The following is a 26,745-nucleotide window of genomic DNA, read 5'->3' as shown; positions in this document are numbered from 1 at the left end:
GAAGGCAAAGTTTTTCCATTTCGCTCTGTATTCATAGCAAGCCGCTGCTCATCTTCCACCAAAAACCTCACTGTCCGTTGTGGTGAGCTTATGTAATTGATTAAATAAATTGCACAAGTTATGTTGTCATTATGTTATTCCACCCCATTCATTTCAATGCAAAGGAAATGCACTGCAAATGGTGGAGTGGGGAGCACCGTTCCAGACATGGGATGAATTTGCAAACACCAGCAATTTCTGCTCCTGCTTTTGTTTTTGTCCGAATTCTCTGCAAACTCCCTACTTGCTCTGTTAGAGAGTCTCCTTGTCCACAATATCATTCCATCTCAGGGGATGAGTTATGTCCCAGAATGCTTGGGAGAACCCCAAGGTTTACAGAAATAGAAAAGAATCTTTCAAAATACAACCACCCCCCTATGAATGCGTCTGCCTCAATACAGCCCAATAAGTGCTGAGCATGCTCAGTGGCTGTGGAATGCTGAGTGACCACTGAAAACAAAAAACAGAACAGGGATAAAATATCCAAAAAGTGGCACAAACAAGGACACTCTAGGCATTTTGATCCATCAGAAGATCAGCCTTCAATTCATGTCAATGGAACTTGCATAGATTTTAGATACATCAAAATTGGTTTAGCAAACTGGTTTTGCATTTGCTCTTGGCAGGCACAGAACAGCCAAGTGTCACAGCTGGAGGTGATCCAGCAGTTCGGCCAAGTCCTGGAGAAAGGGGAGAACATCTGGGAGGGGTAACAGCAGGGGCAGACTTTGGCCTTTCGTATTTCAGCAGTGCCCTATGTGAGCCCAAAGTTCAGCACTGCCCTCCTCTCGCCCTCCGTTCTGCTCAATTCACTATGTTGTACTTGCGAGCCCTGTGTCACCCTCTAGGCTCAGCGCCTAGTGTGGTAGAACCAGATGTGCTGCTTTAAATCTGTCTCTGGATAACAGTCCTTTGTCTTGGATACCCCTAAAGCCCAAGCCTGGCTCATCATTTTACAGTTCCTAAATTCATGTTTTATTAATTTTTTTACTTCCGTTTATATTCCACCTTTCCTCCAAGGAGTTCAAGGTGGCATACATAGAAACCATGGCACGTATTCTATAGATTTATGACTGCTCCATGTAAGCTTTGAATGCACTATTTGCGAAAGAATTAATTATCACATTTGGGAAAATTTCTGGAGTTCAGGAATCAATGTGGGGTCAATCAGGGCTACCAGTGGTTTCTTTTCTGTCACTTTTCTTTCCACTTGATTCTGTTTCTTGACCATTGTATCTGTCATGGAATCTGATATTTACTTGTTATTATTATTATTTTTTAAAATAATTTTTATTAACCAGCCAATCAAATCAAATTAAATCACATCACATAAATTCCGAATTACAAAGCCAAATTTTAAATTTTGTTGGGGGGACCCATATTTCAAGATCTGAAGGGGGATTCTGATCATCTTCTTGCTACTGCGTTAATGTCCAAATCAGTCCAAATCAATCCAGAGTTCATAATTCTATCCAGTCTTATCTTGCTGTTTCCACATCACATCTTGTTCATATATTTTCTCTTTTTTCTTTATGATCTCTTCTGATAGTCTCCTTAAGCCGATAAACACCAGTAATAATCCTGTGTGAATTTTTCCGTTCTTCCAATCCTCAAATCGAGATGGTTTCCATATATCACCGCCTTCATAGATAACATCGCTCTTTCCATCATTAATCTCACAAAACTGTCGCTCTTAAGTCCCACTGAAGAGTTTCACCCACAATATAAAAACAGCTCTATTTCTCTATTTCTCCTCTCAGACTTAAGTCCTCCGACAGAACTTCCCAATATGGCGACGGCATTTTTAACTGCGTCATTCCAAAGCTCTTATACATTCCACGCTCTTCTTAAAACATGCTTTGGTTCGAAAGTTTATCTCCACACAGCCTTATATTTACTTGTTATTTTATGTGCAGTAGGACAGCCTTCTTTTTCCATGTGCTCTTATTTGGACAAACTATTGGAGAAAAGCATATGCATTTCCTTCTCTTGAGTTTGTAGTTAATGCATGAATTACTTTAAACTACAAGAGGGCACTTTGTGTGTAGCTATTTAGCCAACAGTGTTTGTAAACCTCTATGTCTAATTTAACTCCAACCCTAAAAGATGTTTGTTCTTCTCTCCATAAAATATGTCTGCTGTTTCTCTCTTATATCCACTCATCAGGTAAATAGTTCCTGCATGAATAAAGCCTTCGAACTCCAGAAACTGTAAGTCATTCTCATTCACCCAAGCTGCTAAGGCCTGTTAACACAGACTACTCACTCTTGAACATGCAGAAGATAAGTGGGGTGTTCTTCTTCAGGAGGGTTTGAGAGGGAGCTTTTTCTGGCTCTTTCTCATCTTTCTTTTCTTCTTTCTTTCCTATCTCAATTTTCTTATTTTTCCATTGGCTTTCAATTTCCACACCCTGAAAAGAGATGACATATTTTTTTTAATAAAAAAAAATGCCATAAGTGTACACTTTTAAAAAAAACCCTGCTACCCATACAAATCACGCAAATAAAGCACAGGAGCACAATTTCTTTTATTTTGCATTTTTAAACATTGCCTTTTAGCTATTTTGCCAAATTTATTCCAGTTTTGCTAGTCATGGTATGTGTGTGTGTGGGGGGGAGGAGAACCCTGAAACCCAACCCCCTGATGACGGGAAAATTTGTTTACCTTCGTGTGTGTGTGTGTGCTTGTTGAGAAATGGTGGCCACACAAAAAGCAGTAGAGAATATTCAGAAAAAATGCAAATCTTTTTCTACAAGGGTGGAAAAAGAAGAAATTCAAAAACACTTCTAGATATTTCAGCTTAACTCTGCTTGAGTCACACTGTGACTTATCCCAAGACTTCTCTGTTGAATTTTACTGAAATGAATGGAAGCTTCTGTCATGGATGCACTGAGGATAGAATTGGTGATGCTGCTATTGAACCATTTCTGTCTCTCTCCAGCAGTCGATTCAATTTAGGGCTCACCTGTGGAATTGGAACAAATGTCAATCCATGGAAAACCCGTTTGACATTTGGTCCGATTCAGCTATAAATAGCATGTTTCCCTGGCGAAAGCGGTAGGACAAAAAAACCCCTGCTCAGACCCTTGCCTACACATCATGAAACTGTGCCTAGAAATTACTTGGACGAGTCCTTTGAAACCCAAAAGACTGACTTTGTGTCCTCTGAATCACTTGCCAGCTGTGCCACAGCTGAGGCAGAAGGCACCTGCCTTTTCTTACCAGTGAACCCTCCAAGAGAAAAATGGAGGCCACACCGCTGGGCGACATCGGGATGAGCTTCCTGTGCCAGCATCGCCGGCGAAAGATGTCGCTGGGATGCCGCTGCAGATGGAACCTCCAGCCATGGAGTGGGGCATATTCCCAAGTCTCTTCTTTCAGCCTTAACTCGGAGTGCTGCAGGAAATAGATGGAAAGAGAGGCTTGAAGTGAGCTGGAGAAAAGATAGTGATTAGGTCACCACATATGATCCTGGTATCAAGGCCATTTGAGACCCCCTGGATGGACTTGAAGGTTTTATGGGGGTTCACTTCAATGCTGATCATTAACAGTAACAATGAAGATTGTGATTTGATTTGGGGCCCCAGTTTAGACAGCCATGTGTGTTACTACAATTCTGACGCACACAATGTTACATTGCATTTCATTGTCATTGCGATATATTTTGAGGCTTCATGTATGTTTTGTTTTTGTGGTTCTTAGTTGTTTTACTTAACTACACTGTTACTTCATATGTGGGAATTATTAAGGCCACATGATCTAAGTTTGGAGCATCCAGTTTAGACCTCCTTACTGGTAGGTATCAGGAATGTGGCTGCCCCCCCCCCCCCCGAGCACACTGAGAGAGTCAGCCTCGGAAGATGAGCTGAGTGAGGAAGAGGTTAACTCTGTAGCTGAGAGTTGTCTGTCTGATTTCTGAGAAAGCAGCCCAGGGCCCCTCCTCATTTCCAGGGAAGGAGCGTTTAGTTCCCAGGAGGAAGAGGAGGAGTTGGATTCTGACCAAGACATTGCCAGGCAACCATCAAATAAGACTTCCTCTCAGGCTGGATCTTCGGAGGGGGATTGCATTCAAACCAAGAGTCCAAGAACTTGTGGGTTAGAAAATGTAGGTTAGAGAATGAAGGAGGGGGAAGAGAAGGAAGGCGGGATTTTGGTGTTCCTCCTGTTGGAGAGGGCAGGACGATGACTCGGACTGGAGCAACTAATGAGATCATGGCTGGCTGTCCTGCTCTGAATGTGTTTCTTTCTTTCTTTCTTTTAAATAAACTTCTAACAAACAGGAGAGTCTTCGCTGCTTTATCAGGCTGCTCGCCTGCAGAGGTCCCTATAGTAGGGTTAACATGGAGGAAGAAGAGTGATAACAAATAGTTTGGTAACCCTTCCTAGCAGGACAGCGTACTCTATGGTCTTAATCCCTTCATGGATTAATTATGTTGGTTATATGAGGCTGGACAGCAACCACCCTCCCTTTTTACTAGCAGGCACCTCTTGAATGCCTTTTTATGTCCCTTATCTCTGTGCCAGTAATTTTAATAATCATTTTGTACCCTTTCCATGAAGTATTATATTTTATTGTTGTTATTGTTTTGTGGGCCGTGTCTAAGCTGCACTACCAGCCTGCCTGAGTGTCCTGTCAGTTGGCACCCCCCCCCCAGGGGGTGCCAATCCCTGTCCACCTGGTCCCCATAAAAGTCCTGGCCTCAAGAGTTTGCTCTGCATTTATGGCTGACTTTTAATCCCTGACATTCTCTGAACAAGCCCTTGGGCACAACAGCTGTGAGCACCACTGCCAGTTACCAGCCGAAGGAAGGCGGCCATTTTTCCTTCTTGGTTCTCGCTGGCCAGGTTCCGGCAGCGTTTCCTGAGCCAGCGCCGCCGGCGGTGGGTGTGGTAGGTCTTCTCAGCTGCATTCCAAGAACGGGGGAACTCAGCGGGTGGGAGAGCAACACCATACTCCCAACCTAAGGGAGGAAATGTATTCTCATGAGGCTCCAGGCAATGACCCCAGAAGATATACAGTCATTGTTCTCAGGAGTGGCTCCAGGGCCAAGACAAACACAAATGGAAAACTTGCCAGCATCGTCCACAGCACGATTCTCCTCCACTTTCCAGTCTTCCGCAAAGAGCCAGCCTTGGGGGCACAAAATCTCTTCCTTTGGAGGGGCAGGGGAACCACTCTAAAACAGAGAGGGCAGGGGGCAAAATGGGTGTCTAAGCAGCAATATTTAAAATGTGCAGGGCATTGCAAATCTTGGGGGCTCCAGTGCAGGAGAGGGTTTTGAGGTACTATTGAAAGCCAACCTTTTTAGGCTTGAGGGCATGTTAGAATATTCAAGTGAGTGCCACAGCACCCCTGCCCTCACTAACCAGCTCTCTTCTTTCCCCTTGCTCAGTCCCTCCCTCAAGAGACAGAAAGAGAGTCAGTGTACACCTGCATGCACACACTTCACTTTCCCAAGGGATCTGGGTAAAAGTTGGTTAAGGCAGAATTAACCTGAGACTTTAAAAGCACATAAAGCTGAAAGAGAAACTTCCTAAGCATTTTTCAAGGGAGGAAAAGATATTCATCTTCTCCATCTAATGGCTAAAGGGGCAGTGGTGGTGCTTGGAGGCTTTGGGGCACCAGGGGAAGACCACAAGGGTGCCATCGCATTCCTGGGCACCACACTGTTGGTCCCTGAGTCTTTTTTCAGATTATTGACCCCCAGCCTCAGGAGGATATGAAATTTAGGAGTGATGGTGGTGTGTGTGTTCCCGTGGTATAGCGGTATCCTGCTCAGTAGTGTGGCAAGACTCACCCAGGGTGTAGGACAAGGTGAGGTTCATGCTGGACACAAGGCAGGGTTCCAGCTGTGCTCTGGGAAACACAAAGCTCTAGCAAGGGACAACCTGAGCCCATTTGTAAAGGCAGCAGCAGGTGTAGTCTAATTGCTAGCACCATCTGTGCTGCAAGAGGCTGCCCTACTTAAAGGGGCCCACCTGTCCCCCGTAATCTCCTACTGCGAAGGAGCCAAGGAGGACCCAGTCTTCTAGGGTCTTATACAATGAAGTCCTTGGAGTTGGAGGGTGGCAGAGACATATCCTTGGGCTTGGGGGTGGCACTGGCAGCAATGGTTCTGGAGCTGGCCCTGCATGATCCCAGGAATGGGGTGCTATAGTATGTGTGCCTTGCAGTCTCAAGGAATGTTCTGTGGGGGTGGGGGGTCTCCTTCTTTCGGAAGTTTCCCCCCATTTTGGATATGGCAGGTTCTGACGGGGGGGGGGGGGGAAATCTACGGGGAGAGCATCTTCCAAAGGTAAGTTTGAAAACCACTGGCATCTCCCCAGGATGTCCAAGCCTCAGAGGGTCTGCCCTCAGTCCCAGGCTGAAGCTGTCTGTGTCTCCCCTCACTCACAGCATTGCTATAGGGGACTGGGGCCGGTCTCCATCGACGCCCAGGTTGCCGGATCTGGTTCTCATACACTTCCTCTAGCACTTCGGTGTGGTTTGTCTCTTTGTCCAGCAAGAGCCTGGTCAGATGCAGAAGGGGCAAAGGTCTGGTATGTTTTTGGTATGGTGTGGTTTATTTACATACTGTTTAGTGACCCAAGGGCCCCAGCAGGGTGAACCACATGAATACATTGCAAAAGGAATAAACAAAGTTTGTATCTACGTAATCTGTGTAGACACATTCTATTTTAGAATCAATGGAGACCGAGTGCTTTTCCCCAGTATGTAGTCCATGCGTCACTGAGATCTGTTGCATATTCTTTGCCCTTGAAAAGTGATCCTTGAGAAACTGGTTTCATTCTGAAAATGAAAGCTAATTGCAGACTGATTCTCCTTTGCCCTGCTGTGGGCCTATTTGAAAACAGAAGTCGGTGGTCCTGGCTTTGGGGTGGGTGTATCCACACCTACCCAAATAAAATTATTATCATTACTATTTATTAAATTTCTATACAGTGGTACCTCGGGTTACATACGCTTCAGGTTACATACGCTTCAGGTTACAGACTCCGCTAACCCAGAAATAGTGCTTCAGGTTAAGAACTTTGCTTCAGGATGAGAACAGAAATCGTGCTCCAGTGGCGCGGCAGCAGCAGGAGGCCCCATTAGCTAAAGTGGTGCTTCAGGTTAAGAACAGTTTCAGGTTAAGGATGGACCTCCTGAACGAATTAAGTACTTAACCCGAGGTACCACTGTACTGTCCTTCATCTGAAGATTACAGAGCAGTTTACAATCATAAGTTTCTCTGGAGAGAGGGTCAGAGCCATGTTTTGGAGCTTGTTTGATTTCTGTTGGAATTCAGGATTGGGCCTATGGGAGAAGAAAGACCCTTTTGGAGTGGCAATGCTCTGAACCCCTCCACAGTAGGCTCAGGTTGTTTATATGTGTAAATAAACCATATATCACAAAGACACCACAGTCTCTGCTGTGCTTCATTTCCAAATGGAAACACAAACCCTGGGGAAGTGCCTGGAACCCCTGGAATTTCACGCTGTGTGGAGATTGGGGTGGTGCATAACCATATAAAAACAGAAAAATACATACCATAATAACAAACAAAATCAATAACCTCCCCTCACAGACAGTTACTGTGTTTTATTAAGCATTGTGGATGGGTGTCCACCAACTATTACTTTCTTCTTCATTCACCTGGGGCATGTGCAGTGATAAAAAGGCCTGGATAACCCAACCCAAAGAAGGGGGCATCCAACAGCCCCCCCGCCCTTGTGGAGGGCAGGGTCCAGAATCACAATTTAGATTGAAAGCAGAATGCTGAGGACAAGCGCGAATAATTCCAGATCATGTGTCTGCAACCTTAGTCATCAGATGTTTCCTGCCCTTCCTCTCAAAGCAGCCCAGCGTGGCAAACATCTAAATGTTAAAACATCTCAGTTTAAAATAAAAAACAAAAGCACATTTAAAGCATTCAAAAACAACTGAAAAACATTTAAAAGCAACAGCATGCCCTCACAGTTGCTAATGTCAAGGTTGTCATGGCCAGTATCTATCAACCATCAAATGCCAGCGTTAACAGAAAGGTCTTTAAATTCCTCTTTTTAAACACCCTGTTTTAACATTCTGTCTCCCACTCCCCCATCTGATGGATTGTTGGTTACTGAGTTCCCCCTGCTTTGTTTTAGGCTGTCATTTGCACTTTAGATTCTACTGAAAGCTATTTTGACATTTTCTCTAGTAAAGTGTGGCATTTAGAAAAGAAGAACCTTGTAAGTAATCTTGAAATTATTATGTGCACACTCACCTTCTCTGGGGCTCCACGACCCACTCGCCATCCCACTGCCATCCCACAGGCGGTTGGAACTTTTCTTTGGGAAGGCTGACCTTCCCAGTGACATCTGAAAAGGCGGGGTGCTGCATCAGGTCCCTGGTCCCCCATATTCCGTGGGTCTTCTTTTGATTTTCATACTGCAAGCATGAGAGTTAGAACCATGGTTATTTTCATCCCCCTCAGGGCAGCACGCATGGTGTCTATCAGCACAGCCAATTAAATGGCCCAAGCATAGTCCAGAGAGAGAGGTCTGGAGGAAGGGGGGCATTGCTCAGGGGTAGAGCACTTGCTTTGCATGCAGAAGAAGGTCCTGGGTACAAGTCCCTGGTATCTCCAGGTACGGCTGGGAAGGTCCCCAGTCTGAGACCATGGAAAGTCACTGCTACCCAGTGTAGGCAGCCATGAGCCAGATGGTCCAAAAGTTTGACAGCTTCCTACAGTCTTAAAAACATGCTGGTGAGCAAACTGAACAAAAATACTCTATGAGAAAGGAGTCTAGGGAGAAAGCAACAGAGAGGTTATGTCTTTTTTACTTCAGGCTTTGTACATATCATGGAGGCATTCAACCAAACATACAGAAAAAATTCTCTCAGAATTACACAGCCAATCAAAGCACATGATGCCTCAGTGATGTCATGCCACCCTCTTTGCTTGTTAAGCAACACCTCCACCTGTTTCCCTCTTGGCTAGCTGACATTGACAAAATTAACCTTGAAATTATGAACGGAATGATCCTTATGACTGCATTTCCAACAGTGCCTCCACCATTCCCATACGGCCCCCAGCATAAACCTGTGAGGAAAGGTTATGCTAGGAGATAGTAACTACCCCAAGGTCACTCGGTAAGCACTGTGGCTCAGTGAGGAGGTGTCTCCTGGAATCAGGTTGAAACTGGACCCTTCCCATGCAGCTGCCTGGCTTGTCTCTCACCGTCTCAGCGTAGATAAGGATTCTCCCTTCACAACATTTCAAGAACTCTGCACTATCAGCCAGCTCTCCAAGCCACATTCGCACCCGCAGCACAACAGGAATGGGAGCCGCCTTCCCTTGGTTTTGTGCACTCTGTGGGATAGAAAGGAAAAGAGTTATGCATATGCATTCCTTCCACCACCATCAGGACTGCAGACATAACAGTGGACACAATGGCTAGATGAAGGTCTACCAGGCTTAGGTGATGCTTAGGTGGGCATCCAATAATGTGGAGCCATATGAAGAGTCCTTTTTGGCTGATGAAGCCGGTTCCTGTGACACAAGGGCAGTAATGTAAGGAGGAAAGAAAGCACAACAGGCAGGGCTAGAGGAGCGCCAGCAGCTCCCTTGGGCAGACTTGGAGGGGAGGGCATGAGATGCTTGTGGGTACGGTGCCTCCTGGGTGACCCCAATAGCTTTAATTCCTATGGTTTTTGCTAAGAGAATTGGCAAACAAATGAGCCAAGCTTCATATATCTTTCTATTTGTTATTTTAATTTTATTTAAAGCATTTGTGCTCTGCTTTCCAGACAAAAAGGACTCCTAGAATGGCTATTGTAAGACCAGTAAAAACAAAACAATTTGAGCCTGCAAGCTTACAATCTAATAGACACAGCAGAAAAGAAAAAAGGAAAGAGGAGGGAAGAGGAAAACAAGCAAACAGAGACTCCATTTTCAATGTCAAAAAGTAGTTCTTTTTACCTGCAGGAAGATGGTCTGGGTTTTGCCACACATCCTGCCCCTGGCATGGGGGCCAGCTTTGGAGAACATGATTGTATGAGACCTGACCCGGGTGTGGGCCACCTGCTTGTCATCACATAGCATCCAGATCATGACATCCGGCATGCTGATCTGGGCCTAAGGGCAGCAAGGAGGACAGGGAGCCAGAGGTCACTTACTGTGGTCGTGTTTGTACTTATAACACTTAGGGTATGTCATATTAGCAGCCTCAAACACAGCGCAGTTGTTTCCACCCTGAATGTTTTCAAGTCACATTTGCATGGTGTTGGTCACATCAGAGAGCATACCTTCCAACATTTCTCCAATGAAAGTAGGGACATCCTAAGGAAAAGTGGGACGTTCCAGGATCAAATCAGAAACTGGGATGGCTTCTCTAAATCAGGGGCGTCCCTGGAAAATAGGGGCACTTGGAGGGTCTGAGAGAGTGAATGGGGATGTCTTCACCCAACAAGCATGAACTTTTGGCTCTTGCAACCCCCTTTCCCCAAACTCCTATTCATGAATCTGTCATCTGCGTATGTGCTCTTCTCTGTGGATGCGAAATGACTGTCTCAAATGTACACACCATTCTTAAATTGGAGGTGAATGCAGCTTAAGTTTGCTAGTTGGATAGAAGCTGGTTTGAGGGAGGAAACACATTAGATAACAGCATTTGTCAAGAAACTACAGGATCGCCATGGATTGTGGCTAACGTCATGCAACTGTGTCTTTAACTAGCACTAGGAGTGCACGAGATTTGAAGAAGATGCTATAGCTGTTCCGCTGGCTACCAGTTGGTTTCCAGGCACAATTTTCTGTTATCACCAGTCCTTATTTTTATCTGTAAGCCGCCTTGAGTCCCGTCAAGGAAAAAGTTGAAGTATAAATAAATATATCAACAACAACATTTTATACCACGCATATTCTGGGTTTTTTCTTCTTCTGTTGCTTTTGTAGCACTATAGTGCAAGAGTGCCCCTGCAGCCAGCAATAATGCAGAAACATTGGGGAAGCATCACATAACAACCAATAAACTGGAATGGTGTGTAGATGTTCCAGTATAAATCTACCACTAATGCACTATTATGGCATCCATTACAGGATGTGCGATACACACACAACACCCCAAGCCTTCCTTCTCCTTTAAGGCTCGGTGCAGAGCACCTTTGTCCAAGGAACATGGGAGACTATCCCAGAAGCATCTGAGAAAAACAGTCCTTGAGCTTCCATTCCTTACAAGAGTTGTCCCCAGGAGGTACCTCGGAAGTGACTGAAGCGATCCTGTTCAGCCAGACCTCTGCTTTGGCAATCAGTTTCTGCAGGGGCGTCTTCCAGCTTGTCTTCTCTGCTGCCTTGCTGGTTTTCAGGAGGAGTTGGCTGCGCAGCTTCCTCAACTGCAGATCCAGCATGGTAGGGACTGTTGGGGCTTCCCAGCCAGGAAGAGGTCTCCTGAGCATGGAGGAAGTGGAAAAAGTTCAGTGCTCTGCGCGGGAAAAGAGGTGGACAAAAGCCGTTCATTGCAACTGTGGCTCTGGGGGCAGAACTGAAGGGAAGGTAAAGAATGGACACTACAGTAGTGGCCAAAATTGTGGAAACGTTTAGGAAAAGTTATATATGAAATGCCCTTTATCATGGTTTTCTGTGTAGAACATCATTTATTTTGGCTATAACTTTTGATAGGATAAAAGTAATGCAAGACAGCAGAATATATTGCAACAAATTAACTTTCTAATGATATACAAATTCATGGCATTATTCTAAAAAAGGTTTATGGTGTGAGTCATCATACCTCAGAAATACATATTTTCCAAAAAGTTCCCAGTTTTGATCACTAGTGTCTCTTTCTCCTGAGTACTGACAGGCTCCAGGTTTTGAGGGGACCTTCTCACCAACTACTCACTGCAAGCTAGGAGGTGATGGCAGTGGGTATATTAGGAGAAGCCTGGATCCAGTGAAGCAGCTGAGGGACTCACTTTAAACATTGGGAAATTTAAATGCACCCACTGAAGAAATAGGAGATTCAAGTGTTTGGAAGTAGTTGCAAGGACACAGAACATGCTTTTGGGATGACTAGTGCTACTTTAAAGTCTCACACTCTCTATAAAAGCCTGGTTTGGGGAGGGGACACCTTCTGCCTGGGTGTATGACCTCCCCTGCAGACCAGGAACACACCAGCTCTGCAGCCCACTCCCCTGCCAGAAGTTCCACGACCTTCTTCCCAGTGCTCACTTGCAGTCTTCCACCAGTTCTTTCTGGAGCATTTTCCAAACAGCACCCACAGCTGGGTCTTTGGGAGAGCTGATGGCTTTGAGAATGTCCAGGTTCTTCTTCTGATAGGGAAGGAAGCACATGGTGATAGCTGGGCAGCCCATAAGCCAAAACCAACAGCATATCATAGTATAAAGTATATTCTATGTGTCTTCTACAATAAATAATAATAATTATGTAAGCCATCTTACTAGGCAAATATGGGCCCTGAGAAGAAGGGCAGAGATACATTACATTACAACAACAACAATACAAATAAAAGGATGTATCCAGTGCTATTTCTACTCATAGTAGACCCACTGAACTGAATGGACATGACTAAGGTCCCATTCACACCATTCATTCAGAGCACAATGACACCACTTCAAATAGTCATGGCTCCCCCCCCCCCCGCGAGTCCTGGGAGACAGAATTCAAGACTGTTGAGAATTGTTCAGAGAGCACCCTCTTTCCCCCTAACAAAGCTACAATCCTCAAAATGGTATAACAACCATTTTGCACGAGACTCCGGGAATCATAGGAGACCCCCAGTCCCATCCAAGCTATCAATTCTCAGCACCCTTCACAAACCATTCTTTGGGGGAAGTCATGAGCATTTAAAGTGGTATAATGGATCATTAAACATGTGGTGTGAATGTGGCCTAATTTAAGTTCCTTAATTCCAATGGGTCAACTCTGAGCAGTGCCTACTTGCATACAGCCCAGCAGTCATTGGCCTGTTTCAATGCTTTACCCTGGCTTTTCACACTGGAGGTGCATATTTTTAGAAACCACTGCATTTTTGTGCTTGTAAGTTGTTTTAAACTTCTTTAACACCATGTTTTGTTTAATGTTTTAACTCACCCTGTGACCTTAAGGTGAAAGGGGGTAAATAATAGTTATAATAATGATTATAATAATATGGCCCAGAAGCACACTATATCTGCTCTGCTTCTTCCTTACAAGATTGCCAGTTCTTCTTACTAGGTTATCGGCACCAGGATTTGACCACCTCTGCCAGGTCACTCTGTCCAGAACTCAGGAATCTCCTGCAGCTGAGCTCTGATAAGCACCCTATGAAACAACAGTGGGACTTCCTGCCCCCCCCCCCGGCATATGTACCCTCATCTGACGGGGCATGTGCAACCTGCGGCTTCTTCTGCAGGGAAGCTGTCACTGCTCTTCCCTCTTCAAGCCCCTTCTGGCTCTAGGAGACAGCGGGGTGGGAGATGGCAGGGATTTGACTGCCTCGTCCCTCACCTGCACAGCCTCTGCTTCTGACACATCCTGCATGTCTTCCTCTGTCTCTGACCCTTCCTCCCCCCGGCTTCTGTCTCACAGGCAGTGCCAAATCCCATAAATTGCTGCCCCCCTCTTCTGGGTCAATTCCCTGGCCCCTTGCCTCCACCACAAACTGCTCAGAGCCCTACCAGTCCCTGGCATAGACTAGAAGACCCTCGATGTCACTCTCAACTCTATGCATCTATGATGCATGGAGATAAGGCAAACCAGAGGCTATGGTCCATGACAGCTAAGGACATACCCTCCATGCTCAGAAACACTATGACGCTGGTACTGTGGGTGGCGGCTTCCATCATGCAAGGGGTATATAATTGGCAGCCGTAGGAAATGAGAAAATAACCTGGGATACACATCCCTCTTGCACACAGGCCATTCCACCACCCCGTTAGATGGTTCATCCCAAACATGTCTGCTCCCTCCAGTCACTGGTTCCTGGACTTACCAGCCTGTTGTGAATGAATAGCATGGCGTTCATACTGGCGATTCGGTAGCCAATGTTCTCCCAGAATGAGGTGATGGCAACCATGGGCTTTGTGTCATACCATGGCAAGTAGTAGTAGTGGTTACCTGGAAAGGAATTGCCTGGTTTTGCACTGAGTCTTGTCTTGTCATGAAGCTGCTTCATGAGCAGTCAGACTATTGCTCCATCTAGCCCAGTGCTGTCTACTCTGACTGGCAGCAGCTCTCCAAACTTGCAGACAGAGGCCAGCCACTTGAAAACCTTTGTGGTGTGGCGGTCAGACCAGTGCTCTCTTCGGCTACAAAGCTAATTGGGAAGACAACAAAGAGTCTTGTGGTACCTTTTAAAGTGCTAACAAGTTTATTGTAAGCTTCCATGGGGTATGCAGATAATGGATGACTTGTGCCATAATGAACTGGTTAGCTCTTGATGGTGCCAGAAGATTCTTTGCTCCAAGACACTAGCATGAGCACCGCTCTGCAAAAAGTTTATTCGGTGAACTTCTGTGTATCGGTCCCAGCCTCCAACCTTCCTCACAAGACTGTTGTAGGGATACATGGGAGAAACCATGCCTGAGCCCTTTGGAAGAAGGAAGGGATTAAGATGCATGGAACGGGACGCAGGACACACGACACTCATAGCATATGCTCTACCCACTGAGCTCCTGTACCTTCTACCTCCAAATAGTATTTCCCTTCACAGTGAATCCTTTCTTTTCCTGCCCACCCCCATCTGCCAGTTCATTTCCAGGCCCAATTCAAGGTGCTTGTGTTAGTGTGCAAAGCTTGTAAATGATTTAGGCCCCAAATGCTTGAAAGACTGCCTCCTTTGCTACAGATCCTCCCAGGCATTAAGCTTAGCAGAGAGGGCACCTCCTCGCTTTCATAGAATCATAGAGATGGAAGGGACCCTGAGGCTCATCTAGTCCAACCTCTGCAATGCAGGGATATGAAGTAATCCCTTACAGGAACCAAACCAAGCTTTCCAGCTCCCTCAGAGGTTTGGGGTTGATGGGTGTGATGGCCTAGGAGAGGGCATGATCTGTGGTGGCCCTTAAGTTGTGGAATTTCCTCCCCAGAAAGGTGTGTCTGACTTCTTCACTATGCAGCTTTTACTGAATGCTGAAGATGCACCTCTTTACCCTAGTCTTTGGCACCTGAGATGTGTATTTTCAAGACCCACCCTATTTTTGGGAATGTAACATGCTTCAACTGTTTTTAATTCTGAATTTTAAATTGTTGTAATCCAGCCTGGGATCTGCTGGTGAAGGATAACTAATAAATTTCACCATCATCTCTTAGTCACTTGTTCCTTACCATCATACACAGCACGGCTGTACTGAGTGGTTGAGGCAGAAGGTTTGCAAGTCCCATCAAATTTGTTGCCATAGTTCCCAATGCTGACCTCAAACTGGATCTGTTCCTTGATATCAGCCAACATAGTAGCTGAATAAAAGATGACACATAACCCATACCGGATTTGAGGCAAATAGCGCTGCAGAAACAAACAAACAAATCTGTGGAACTGGCACAGTAACAAATCAACCTCACACACTTTGGAAACTCCTTTTGACATCAGACAGACACCCTCACTGGACTCTTCTCAGCACCTGTTGAAAACATTTTATGTTTAGACAAGCTTACTAAAATACGTAGTACGTTGACATCTGTTTTAATCTGTTTTTACTTTATCTTGGAATTTACCGTAATTATCCTTTGGATGTTTTTTATTAATAATTTTGCTGTTTTATTCTTTTTGTAAGCTTCTTTGGATTCCTGTACCCAAAGAAGTATACAATGTTTTTGAAATAATAAAAAAGGGTTATTATGAGAAGGAGGTCTTGGCCAGTATCTCCCACGCATCTGAGCACAAAACTACCGGTATCTATATACTTATATATAATATAATAATCTTGAGAAGCAATTAAAGTGCCTACAAAAGATCCTCAAAATTTTAGCAGAAGAAGAACCACCACCCTGTTCTTATAGTGGCCGATGAGAGGCCCCAGTGGAAGCATGCCAGCAGAACTTGAGCACTCCAGTCTGGCACAGCTGGCATGGGAAACCCTCCCATCCCAACCTTCTTGGCCTGCACCTCCCATCATCCTTGGCCACAGGCTGCGCTGACTGGAGCTGACGGGAGTCCAAGAATACCTGGAGGACCCAAGTGACCCAGTGCCTGGATGGAACTTGGGTTCTTCAAGCTCTTGGCCTTGCACTTTCCAGACAGCAGAGAAGGCATGCCGGGTGGGCAGGGAATGACAGGTCAACAGGCCTTCTATTGCTGCATGGAGCTCACAAGCAGATCTATTATGTTATTCATTTACTAGAATAATGTCTTTCTGCTAAAAAATATAGGAAGCAATCACTGAAATATCCTGGTCCGAGAGTTTTGAGGGCCCACTTGAAAAGTTTAGGTCAACATTGTGAATTGGGCCCAGAAACAAAATGGCAACTGGTGACACTGTGATAATACTGTGGTAATATGGTCCAAACATCTCACACCACATAGTCCAGCTTCTGCATTTTGGGCCATGTGAAGTTCCTCAACATCCTCCAAAGACAAACACAAGAAAGCTTCATCTGTAACTAGATAATAAAGACTGTTGCCAGCTGCCCGAATCCTGTGTTTCCATGACACTACAGTCTTCCAGGAGAAACATGGGAAAGTAAGCAGGGAGGAAACAACTTCTGCTCCTGCAAGGTCCACATCTTCATGGTCTTATGAAACACCCCCACCCCCACCCCATACTCCTGTTTACACATGGCAAGAAAACAACTTGAATATATTTTGTTCTTTGGCTACCTCCATTCTTGTAATATATTGTTCAGGAACAGCTTCTATTCTTTGAACGGGGTCCGGATCCATGTAGGTAATCAGCTCCACTAGGACTCTTCCCCGGTAAATTATCCCTTCCTTCTAAAAGAGAAGAAGAGTTCATGATAGAAAGAGCAGAACAGACAATGATGAGGAAGAATTGAAAAGAAAGAGCAACATTGTGATGTCTGTGTTACCCTTTCCTTACACTCTTTAGCACAGCCTAAAACAGCCCAGCTTGACAAGAGTGTGCACATTCTCAGTGTTAAGAAAGAGACCTTTGGAACACAAAAGCTTGTTCTTGCCAAGGTGTACATGAGTGGTACATGAGAGGAAATTATCCCTGATAAACTCTATTCTTTCTCCTCCACATTTGAGAAGCTGTGGTGTGGTTGGTACATACCTTCACATGCCCCCAGGGATTGGGATTGCCTCCAGGGACAAGGGTTTTGGAAGCTCATGTGCCAGGAGACCAGTGAGGCTACTGGTCAATGGATATATCCATCTCTGACACTGGTCTTGTTAAATATGTTTCTGGATAGAAATTGATATCTTAATCACAAAGAGCGGCTGTGTCATTCACTCTTGGTAATTGTTGTAGCTCAGCATTAGAAAACTATTTTAGGTTTGCAGTGTTGGTGCCTTGCAGAACAACCACCCTCTTGCCACAACTCCTAAGAAGTTGAATGGACAACCAAGAGACAGACTTACACTCCCAACATTTTCTAAATTGTCCTCTTCATTCATGAGCTCTGGTGGCGTCCTGTAGAGGGTCACAAAGCTTGGCCCGAAGCACGGCAGGAAGCCTGGGAAATTCTCTGAAACCAACAAGAGCTTGAGGGGAGGAAGAGTCTGTGCACCACCAGCCTAGTCACAAGGCAAGGCAAGGTGGCCAGTTTTGGGTGCTCTTCAAGAGGACATCAGACAGATCTGATCCCCAGGGCACAATCCATTGGGAAGTCTTCCTGCATAATCTTCCACTGAAACCAAGGAAGCTAAAAGGCAGCAGAGGGCTTAAACCTGAAGCTCTATGGGGCTTCATGCCTCTGGGGTCGAAGACCAGGGGAAGGAACTGGAGGCATCTCAATACTGGACACCACTAGCCAGAATCCTCTTGGTCCTTGATATCATGTGATTGTATAGAGCCAATCCCGTAACACTATCTGCTCTAGAGCATGCCCTCCAACAGTTTCATTCCCCAAATCGGGACATCAGGAGGGGTGCAACTTCCAGTCCGGTGCTCTGGCAATCGTCTGGAGAGTTGGCACAGTCTTGCCAAAGTACTGGACCAGAAGACGCTTTGGCGTGACCCTGCTGATGAGTGCCAGAATGCATGTCTTTAACAGGACATTCCAGGATCCAAACAGAAGCCAGGATTGCCTTCTATGATGTGGGATGTCCCACGAAAGAAGGTACAGTTGGGGGGTATGATATAGCTCTAAGACAGGTGGGGAAACTGTGGTCTTCCAGATGTTGCTGGACTCAGGAGCAGACTTTGGTAATATGGTGCCTTGAGTGAGGACAAAATTTTGTGCCTCCATCACATATTTCATGTTTTCGCAGTAATACCTTTTGGTACAGGTGCTTTTTAAATGGATCTTCTCAGGAGGTACCCGTAAAAATAATGGTTTTAGTATTATGACTATGGCTATTATTTTCTGCCCCCTTGGCTGGGCACCCTGTGTGGGGAACCAACCGCACTGCCCTAAAACCCAGTGCTGCTGGGCTACAACTTCTGGCATCCTTGCCTGCTGGTCATGATGGCTGGGACTGAAAGGGCATGCAGTCTATTAATACCTCCATGGCCACAGATTCCCCACCCAGTCTCTAAGAACTGCTAATCTTCCTCATTCTGGGCAACTTGGTCACCAGGTGGTCCCTCCAAGCCAACGATTATCCTTCTCAGACTCAGGACCTGGACCTCACCTGCCTTTGGCTCTGAGGGGGATGTAGGATAGTGTGTTCCCACTATTCCAATACATTTCAATGGGGCTTGCACCAGTGCACAGCAAATGCCAGAAGCCCTGTGACCTGGGAGGGCCCACTGTGACTGGTGCCAAGTCCCAGGCCGTCTTTTGAATTTCACCAGAATGCAATATGATGTACATGCAACGGGCATTGCATTTTGGGCAAATTAAAATGGTGGCTATAGCAGTAAGTCCAGTCACACAGCCTTGGAGTCTCTGACAGCAAAGCCAGGAGGCCATCCCCTGTTGGTGCCTGCTGTCCGGGATGCCTGCATCGCCCAGCGAAGGGCTTGCTACCAGTGGGGAGGGGCCATGGAAGGCACTTCCTCCAGGATCTTCTGAAACCTGGAACCAGCTTTGCTTGCATAAGATCAGATCTTGCACCGAAAGATTGTGCCTTATGCTAATTGAAAGGGGTGGGTTGCTGTCAGGTGGCCCAGATTTGCAGGGTGTGTGTTTGTAAAGAATCAAAGCTTGCTTACTTCCCATGTCATTCCCAGCTGAAGAGATCTGGGAAAGGCTGAGAAATGCCGTCCCCAGAACACTGCTATCTTCATTTTGTTCCCTAGAAAACAAAATAGAAGGCTCCGTGGCAGCGGGGAGGGGGACACCCCTCCCCCCAGTGGCACTCCAGGTCTCTTCCTAGCCCCTGGAACTCTTCTCAACTGCACCCCATCTCCCCAGAACAGACTCCTCACTGCTCTGCTCTGTACCCTCTCATGTGCCTCTCACTTGCTTGGCTGGGGGCTAGAGCAGGGCATCCATGTGCAGAAACCTTTGACCTTTGCATGACTGGAAAGCAGCAATATATCTTGGACTGGCAATGTCTTTTGGGGGCATAGTATATGGCCTAGATACTGTCCCGCATTTGAGGTGCACTGGCAGCACTCACCCATCAAGGGCACTGAGTTTGATTAGATCACACATGGAAGGCATCTGCAAAGGAAAAGGCAAGTTGGTAAGGAAACCTCTCTGCATCTGTGCTCCATGGACCACCTAAGATTCCATCAGCATCTCACATGACCAAATAACAGAGCCCAACTTCAGTCAAAGTAAGTTAGAGATGATGGGCTGTATGATTAGTTTTACCCAGCTCAGGGAACGAACTTCTCATGCTCCTAATGCCCATCTGTACCAGAGAAGTTCTTCTCCAGCTCAGAAAATAAAACAAGCTGTTAGGCATGTGCAGATCAGAAAGTAATCAGTGATGAAGTTCAGGTGCCATGGAATTGACATGTCCCAAATCTCCTTGCACCTGGGATACCAATGAACATGCTCCCATTTCAGCACCCCAGGCATCAGGGATAAATGGAGGCCATTATAGCAGCTAAGTAAAGTTTGCATGAGGGAGAGGTGGTGGCTGAGGTCTTGGGCTTCTATTGCTGTTATTGGGAACCTAACAATATTCTGCATTTTGGAAAGCAAAAGGACTGAGCTAATTTCTGGTTTTAGGGCCAGAGGGCTCTGTTTGCCAAGGCCAATTCCAAACTGAGCCAGAGGGAGGGTTTGCATGTCAGTGGTGTAAACAGTAAACAGTAGCAGACATTTCATCCTGATAGTAACAGACTGCAATCTGGGAGGACCCAGACAGGAGAGGGGGTTAAGTAACTTGCCCTCCCCTCCCCAATGAAACGTGGTGTCCTGAGTGGTAGGAAGCAAGCTCAGCCCCAGCCACAAAGTGCCCCCCTGTGCTCGCTCTCTCTCCTCACCCCATTTCTGCATAACAATACTCACCTGCATAGGAAAGAACATCAGCTGGTTCCACACAGGGTTGGAGTCTCTGAGCACAACTCTGGTCTTTAGCTGAACATGTGGGTAAAGGGAGCAGGTCAGTAAAGAGCCACCCTTCTGTAGAAAGCTTAGCTTTCAGCACATGCTAGTGCCAGGTAAAATGCCCACTTCTAGATGACAGGGGATAGCTCAGTCGGTAGAGCATGAGACTCTCAGTCTAATGGCTGTGGGTTTGAGCCCCATGCTGGGAGAAAGATTCCTCTATTGCAGGGACTGGACTAGATGGTCCTTGTGGTCCCTTCCAACTCTACAATTCTTTGATCCTATGACTATCTTATGAAACAGGATTATATATATATTCACTTGTGTCTGACATGTAAGGCTGAGCTGCAGGGAACCAAGCCTGAAAGCTCTGGAGAACTGAATGAGCAGCGGTTCTTGCTGTCTTCAGGCTATGAGTGTGCTCTAGATGCAGCAAGCAGCAGCTGATCAAACTCCTTGAGGTCTGGTAGTTTTCAAGGACTTCTTTCCAAGGCTGAGACGCACCCATTTTGGTTCACGGCAAGTTCTCCAATGTGGTGATCAAGGCAAAGAGAAGGCTCCCTGCTATTGTCAGTGGTGCATGGTCTGTCAGTTTGGAACTTAAATGGTTATTGATGGAAATGTATTGCTAGGGTTTTTTCTTAAAAAAAAAGAATGACACTTGGTTGGTTTTTGCTTTGTGCATTTTGGAGAGGGAGAGGGAGTACCATGGAGTCAATGCGCCAAATATTACAGCAAGAACGCTGGAAAGGAGATGTATTTAATTTTTAGCTGTATAGAGAGAATATGGCACATCATCTTTTATGCAGATTATGATTAGAGCTGTCATTCAATTATGCAGATTATGATTAGAGCTGTCATTCAATTGGTTCTGAAGCAAACTTCTTGTGTCTTTAGAAGATAGGTTCCTCTATCATCAATGGCAGGTAATGCCTTCAAAAAGACGTTCCCTCCTATGTGAGGGAGAAAGAAAGGGTCTCTCTTAAGTTGTAGCTTGCCCTGGGATCTGCTGGTGAAAGGCAGGTAATAATTGATTAATTAGCCCCAGCTTGGATAGCTCAATTGGTTAGAATGCGGTGCTGATAGATAACGCCAGTATTGCAGGTTTTGATCCCCAGAGGGGACAGCTGCATATTCCTGCCTTGCAGGGGGTTGGACTAGATGATCCCTAGGGTCCCTTTCAACTCTGTGATTTTACTAATAACAGTGGTGGTTGCCCTCTGTTGTTTGTATAAACATTAATTTGCTGCCTGAGTAATTGGGAGCAGTTTTCCAGTTGACAAAATGTCTGCTTAATCAATGCACATGTTAGATTAATCAATTAAATATGGAAGCTCTAATTATGGTTTCAGTTTCTAATTTTCCAGATCTTAAGTTTGGTTTGCCACAAAAAGCAGGATTTCTACTAAGACTGTATACACATTTTTGAAAGGAAGTTTCTCTAAAACAATGTACTGCACTTTGGTATTATTTTCAACGATATATGCATTTTTATGCACACTTTCCTCCAATAAACACATTTCTGAACACATTTCTTGGGGTTGGAGAACTGCATTATAAAATTCAAAGAGCTGCTGATTTCAAAGCATAACTACAGTTTAGTTTGTGTATAATTTCAGGAAATATGAATTAGGTAGAATTTCTCCCCCATCCACAATTATGAACCATGTACATTGATAGTGCTCCATAAAAATATTAATATTAGAGAGATATTAATAGCCAGGCTCCCAGGTGTCACTGGTAGCTAAAAAATGGCACCTAGCCCACGCTGAGGATAGCTGGAAGGAGGGTGCATTGCTTTGTGTGGGACTTGATTGCTGCCACCTCCCCAATTTCCTTAGGGTCCTCAGTGGCAACCAGAAGCAGCTCAGCTGCAGAAAGTGAGTCCAGTGCTATGATTTCCAGCTAAGCCTGAGGCTGAGCATGTGTCAATGAAGCACTACCTGGAAGAAAATGCCTCTCTGTGTGGAAACACCAGGACCTGCCAGCAAGGCACTCGCGTCACTGGCATGCTTGGGTTTCTGTATCAGCCTCCTTCCAAACTGGCACCAGAGTTTTGCAAGATGCACCCTTTGACAATTCTAACAGACACACCTTCAAGTCATTCTCAAGTTGCATCTTTCCATGCAAGACATAAAAATGAGTTCCCAGGTAAATAGGAGGTAGTTAACCTGCTTTTGTTTTGCATTACTGCAACTTGTCATTTCCACCAAACACTAGGCTTGCAAACAACCATTGGCTAGGCTATTTCTGGTGAGCATCAGGGGCCTTCAGGTGATCAGGCAAAGATGGATTGAAATATTGGCCCTTTCCTCCATTTATGCTACTAGAGATTAACATAGACTGTACAGGCTAGTAAATTCAAAGGCTGTAGAATACAGAACCTTATTGTATTGTTTATAAGTAGCAGATGTTATTTTCTTAAGAGGCTATTGTCTTCCTTTAAGGAAGAATAAAATAATTAGGGCTGCATTTTACATACCAGTTTCCCTGCAAAATCAACTTCCAGAGAAGGGTCAACTGAACCACCAGTGGGATCAACATCCATGTTGCTCCGTACTGTTGAGGAAAGTAAGAGCCCTATTAAATCTTTTTTGATGATCCCATTTTACCAGGGTGTTAGCCCTTCCTTACTCTCTTATCTGCTAGACAGCTCTAATGGGAATGTGTTGACCGCATAAGGGAACCTGAAGGAACATGAATCTGAACTATCCACCTATATCATTTAGAAGAAAAGATTCAAGCCTTCTCACTCATATAATAGCCTAACAGAAACAAACCCTTGTCTGGCTGTGTTTTGACCTCTGAGCCACTTATCTGAATGTTCTTTGTTAAAAATTGTTTTTGTTTTGTTTTGTTGGGTTTATTTTTTTTGAAAAAATTATTGATTGATTTAAGTAAATCATTTCCCCCCTTGTTCTTCAGCCAAAAAGCTTCCTAGAGCAAAACCCAGTTGAAATTAAAAAAACAAAGCAGCAATTATCCTGTTTCTCAAGTTTTGAGAAAAGGTCAGAAGAAGCACTTTTACTTACTGTGCATGCTTGAACTGTGGAGGCCATGCATGCGCACTAATGCACCACTGCAATGCATGCCATGGTGGCAATGTCCTCCCTCCATGGTTGGAGTCAGTAGGTCTCTAAATACCACTTGCTGGGAATTGCAGGTGTGGAGAACGCTTGCAGGCTTCCCACAAACATCCAGTTGGACACTGTGAGAATGCTGGGTCAGGAGGGGCTTTTGACCTGACTCAGAGGGCTCTTCTTCTGTTCTTAAGCCAGGACAAAGCTTAAGGCGATTCCTCGGTTATTGCCTTTCCCCCCCCCCCGCCCCTTCACAAGCAAAGGCTTAGTCCACTATGTCCACCAACACAAGAGCAAAACTGTGCTATTATCCTCACTCTCTGACCCACCAGTTTAACTGGGACTCCATTGTCTGGCCCAGCCCAGGCATAGAATTTCTGAAATTACAAATTAACAAGCATTTTTGCTTGCAAAAAGCAGCAAAGCTCATTAAGTTCTTTATAAAGCCTGGCATACTGCAAAGACAGAGGCAAAGTCATAACAACACGTGGGGAAGGACGTGGGCTTAGCTCCTGAAAGGACATCCCAGCCCTACTGCTACCCTATGTATTTAATTAATTGTAAATGCATATGAAAAATGCAAAGACTTTCCCTCACTGACCAGGGCTACTTCAAACATTTTTCCATAATAAGTGTGTGGTTTGTTTGTTTTTGTGGGTGGGAAGTTTTGTGGTGCTTAAATCTGTTACATAGCTTTTTAAAAAACATAAGGTAAAGGTAAAGGTACCCCTGCCCGTACGGGCCAGTCTTGACAGACTCTGGGGTTGTGCGCCCATCTCACTTAAGAGGCCGAGGGCCAGCGCTGTCCGGAGACACTTCCGGGTCACGTGGCCAGTGTGACATCGCTGCTCTGGCGAGCCAGAGCCGCACACGGAAACGCCGTTTACCTTCCCGCTAGTAAGCGGTCCCTATTTATCTACTTGCACCCGGAGGTGCTTTCGAACTGCTAGGTTGGCAGGCGCTGGGACCGAGCAGCGGGAGTGCACCCCGCCGCGGGGATTCGAACCGCCGACCTTTCGATCGGCAAGCCCTAGGCGCTGAGGCTTTTACCCACAGCGCCACCCGCGTCCCTTTTAAAAAACCAAAAAAAAAAAAAACCAAAAACATAGCTTTGTTTAAAAACAGCCTAGTATACAAAGGCGACATTTATATCCACTGCTCCACCGTCTTTTCCCTGGAACCCTGCACACGGCTGCCATACAGAAGGCTCCCCAAAGGAAAAAGCTTCCCCATCCTTGTTATAGACCACAGGAAGCTAACCCATTCTCACGCCACTTTCTGTGCTCTGGAAATGCTAAGTCTCACATGAAGGGAGAGACCCTCCCAGAAGCTGCCCCTTAAGCTCTTGTCTATTTTTACTGGTCCAAACCTCCTAGGGGCGGAGGAAGGGGGTGCGGTAGGTGCGAGCCGCCCCGGGTGGCTGTAAAGATCTGTAACTTAAAAAAAAAAAAAATTGTGCTGCAATTTGCAAAATAAAATCAGTCTCTCTATAGAAAAAGACAAAAAAGAGAAAGGGGCCATTGTCCCTATCTTGGTTTCGCACTGCCACCCCACTGTGACAAAGAGGGCACTTTATGAGTGTGGTACAGGGACGCAGAGTCACCAAGAGGTTTTTCCTTTGTCCATTGTTTACTGCTGAATCAGAACAAACACCCATACTCAAAAACCCAATTGGGGTTTCTTCTGATTTAGCAGTAAACAGTGAGTTTTCTGGGAAAAGCAGATGGGCAAACGAAAAACTTCTCGAACTTGTACCTAGAAAGCACTGGCCAAACAGAAGTAATATTGTGTGTGTGTGTGTGTGTGTGTGTGTGTGTGTGTGTGTGTGTGGAGAGAGAGAGAGAGAGGGCAAACTTACTTGGAGACAAATCTTCTGCTCGGTATACAAAGAGCTGGAGCATGGCTCTGCGTACTGCTGGCATTACTGCTGCCTGCAGGAGGTTGGCCTCCAAATCGCCACTGTCTGGCAAATGGGCTGCATCCTTGGAGAAGAGAAAGGCGCAACATAAACCTGTGACCCAGATGCTGGTGGCTGGTGGCCCTCTAGATGTTTTTGGCTCACAACCCCCATCAGCCGCAGCCTGCCCCAGCTGTGCTGGTTGGGATGGATGGGAACACAGGAAGCTGCCCTATCATGGATCAGGCCATTGGCCTACCTGGCCACACTGATCAGCAACGGCTCCCAAGACTTTGGATGGGAGACATTCCCTGCCCCACCTGGAGATGCCGGGGGGTGGGGGGCAGGACTTCCTGCAAGCAAAGCAGGTGCTCTGTCAGGGAGCTCCCTTCCCCATAATCCTTTTTCAGTCTCAAATATAGGGAGGGCCCTAGGTGGGTGAAAGCTGCCACAGATCATCCCTACAGAACATGGAGGGAGTTTCAGATTCAAACAGGGCACTTTCTGGGTTCATTTCAGTGGCAGCTGCAAAAGGAGCACAAACACTGTAGCAGGAACAAATGCAATGTTGGAACCGGCCCACAGTTTTGCAAGGAAAGCTGTGGAAAAACTCAACCCAGTTTAACAGGCATGCCGTCTCCCAAGAAAACAGTAGATCTGGCATATGGGACCTGCTGTCCTGTAGCTTCTCCCTGTGGTGAGCCACACAGGAGGGCCACATGGGGGCAGGCAATGGTGTAAGGTGGGCCTTTTCCATTTGGCCAGGTACTCAGAGTAGAATTCATGGTTCTGTTCTCAAAACAACCTTATGAGGTAAGGTAATGAATTAATTATAGGTATTTTCCCGCTGCTTGTTCATGTCCCTGGAAAAGTTTGCAACAATTCAAATATAGGCACAAACAAAACTTAAATAAAGCTAAAGACCACAGAATTGCAAGAGCAATTAAAATTATCTGCAAAAGGTGAGAGAAGGAAAAGCAACAACAAACAAAAGACAGGCTTCAGGCAAACTTCTCTGGGGAGGGTGTTTCATGGCTGGAGTGCTACTACCCAAAAGGCCCTTTAGATAGTGGGGGAACCCCAAGCAGCTTTCCTGTGAGGTTCTTAATGTAGGGGCAGGTGCAAATCAAGACACGTGGTAAGGTCAAGATGGAGCAACTGGACCCCATTCAGCCACTGAGCTTCAGGGCAAAATAGGAGT

At 45.7% G+C, this 26,745-nt stretch overlaps 1 protein-coding gene across 1 annotated transcript in view; it reads right to left on the bottom strand.

Annotated features, from left to right (window-relative positions):
* FER1L5 (fer-1 like family member 5) overlaps positions 1–26,745 on the bottom strand; it is a 96,266-nt gene that overhangs the window by 34,901 nt on the left and 34,620 nt on the right. The window contains exons 15-33 of the mRNA XM_079988658.1: positions 25,506–25,629; positions 23,050–23,126; positions 20,529–20,597; positions 19,687–19,730; positions 19,277–19,359; positions 17,539–17,645; positions 16,816–16,929; positions 15,327–15,504; positions 13,993–14,117; positions 12,231–12,331; positions 11,261–11,450; positions 9,984–10,139; positions 9,243–9,374; positions 8,286–8,449; positions 6,435–6,549; positions 5,114–5,216; positions 4,837–5,000; positions 3,262–3,435; positions 2,305–2,449 (exon numbers count right to left, since the gene is read on the bottom strand). Of these exons, the coding sequence (XP_079844784.1) occupies positions 2,305–2,449; positions 3,262–3,435; positions 4,837–5,000; positions 5,114–5,216; positions 6,435–6,549; positions 8,286–8,449; positions 9,243–9,374; positions 9,984–10,139; positions 11,261–11,450; positions 12,231–12,331; positions 13,993–14,117; positions 15,327–15,504; positions 16,816–16,929; positions 17,539–17,645; positions 19,277–19,359; positions 19,687–19,730; positions 20,529–20,597; positions 23,050–23,126; positions 25,506–25,629 (2,365 nt within the window). The remainder of the gene's footprint in view (positions 1–2,304; positions 2,450–3,261; positions 3,436–4,836; positions 5,001–5,113; positions 5,217–6,434; positions 6,550–8,285; positions 8,450–9,242; positions 9,375–9,983; positions 10,140–11,260; positions 11,451–12,230; positions 12,332–13,992; positions 14,118–15,326; positions 15,505–16,815; positions 16,930–17,538; positions 17,646–19,276; positions 19,360–19,686; positions 19,731–20,528; positions 20,598–23,049; positions 23,127–25,505; positions 25,630–26,745) is intronic.

Source organism: Podarcis cretensis, assembly GCF_951804945.1.
Source record: "Podarcis cretensis genome assembly, chromosome: 8".
Taxonomy (NCBI): domain Eukaryota; kingdom Metazoa; phylum Chordata; class Lepidosauria; order Squamata; family Lacertidae; genus Podarcis; species Podarcis cretensis.
The sequence above is the reverse complement of the archived record's forward strand: the minus strand, read 5'-3'. Positions and strand labels throughout refer to the sequence as shown.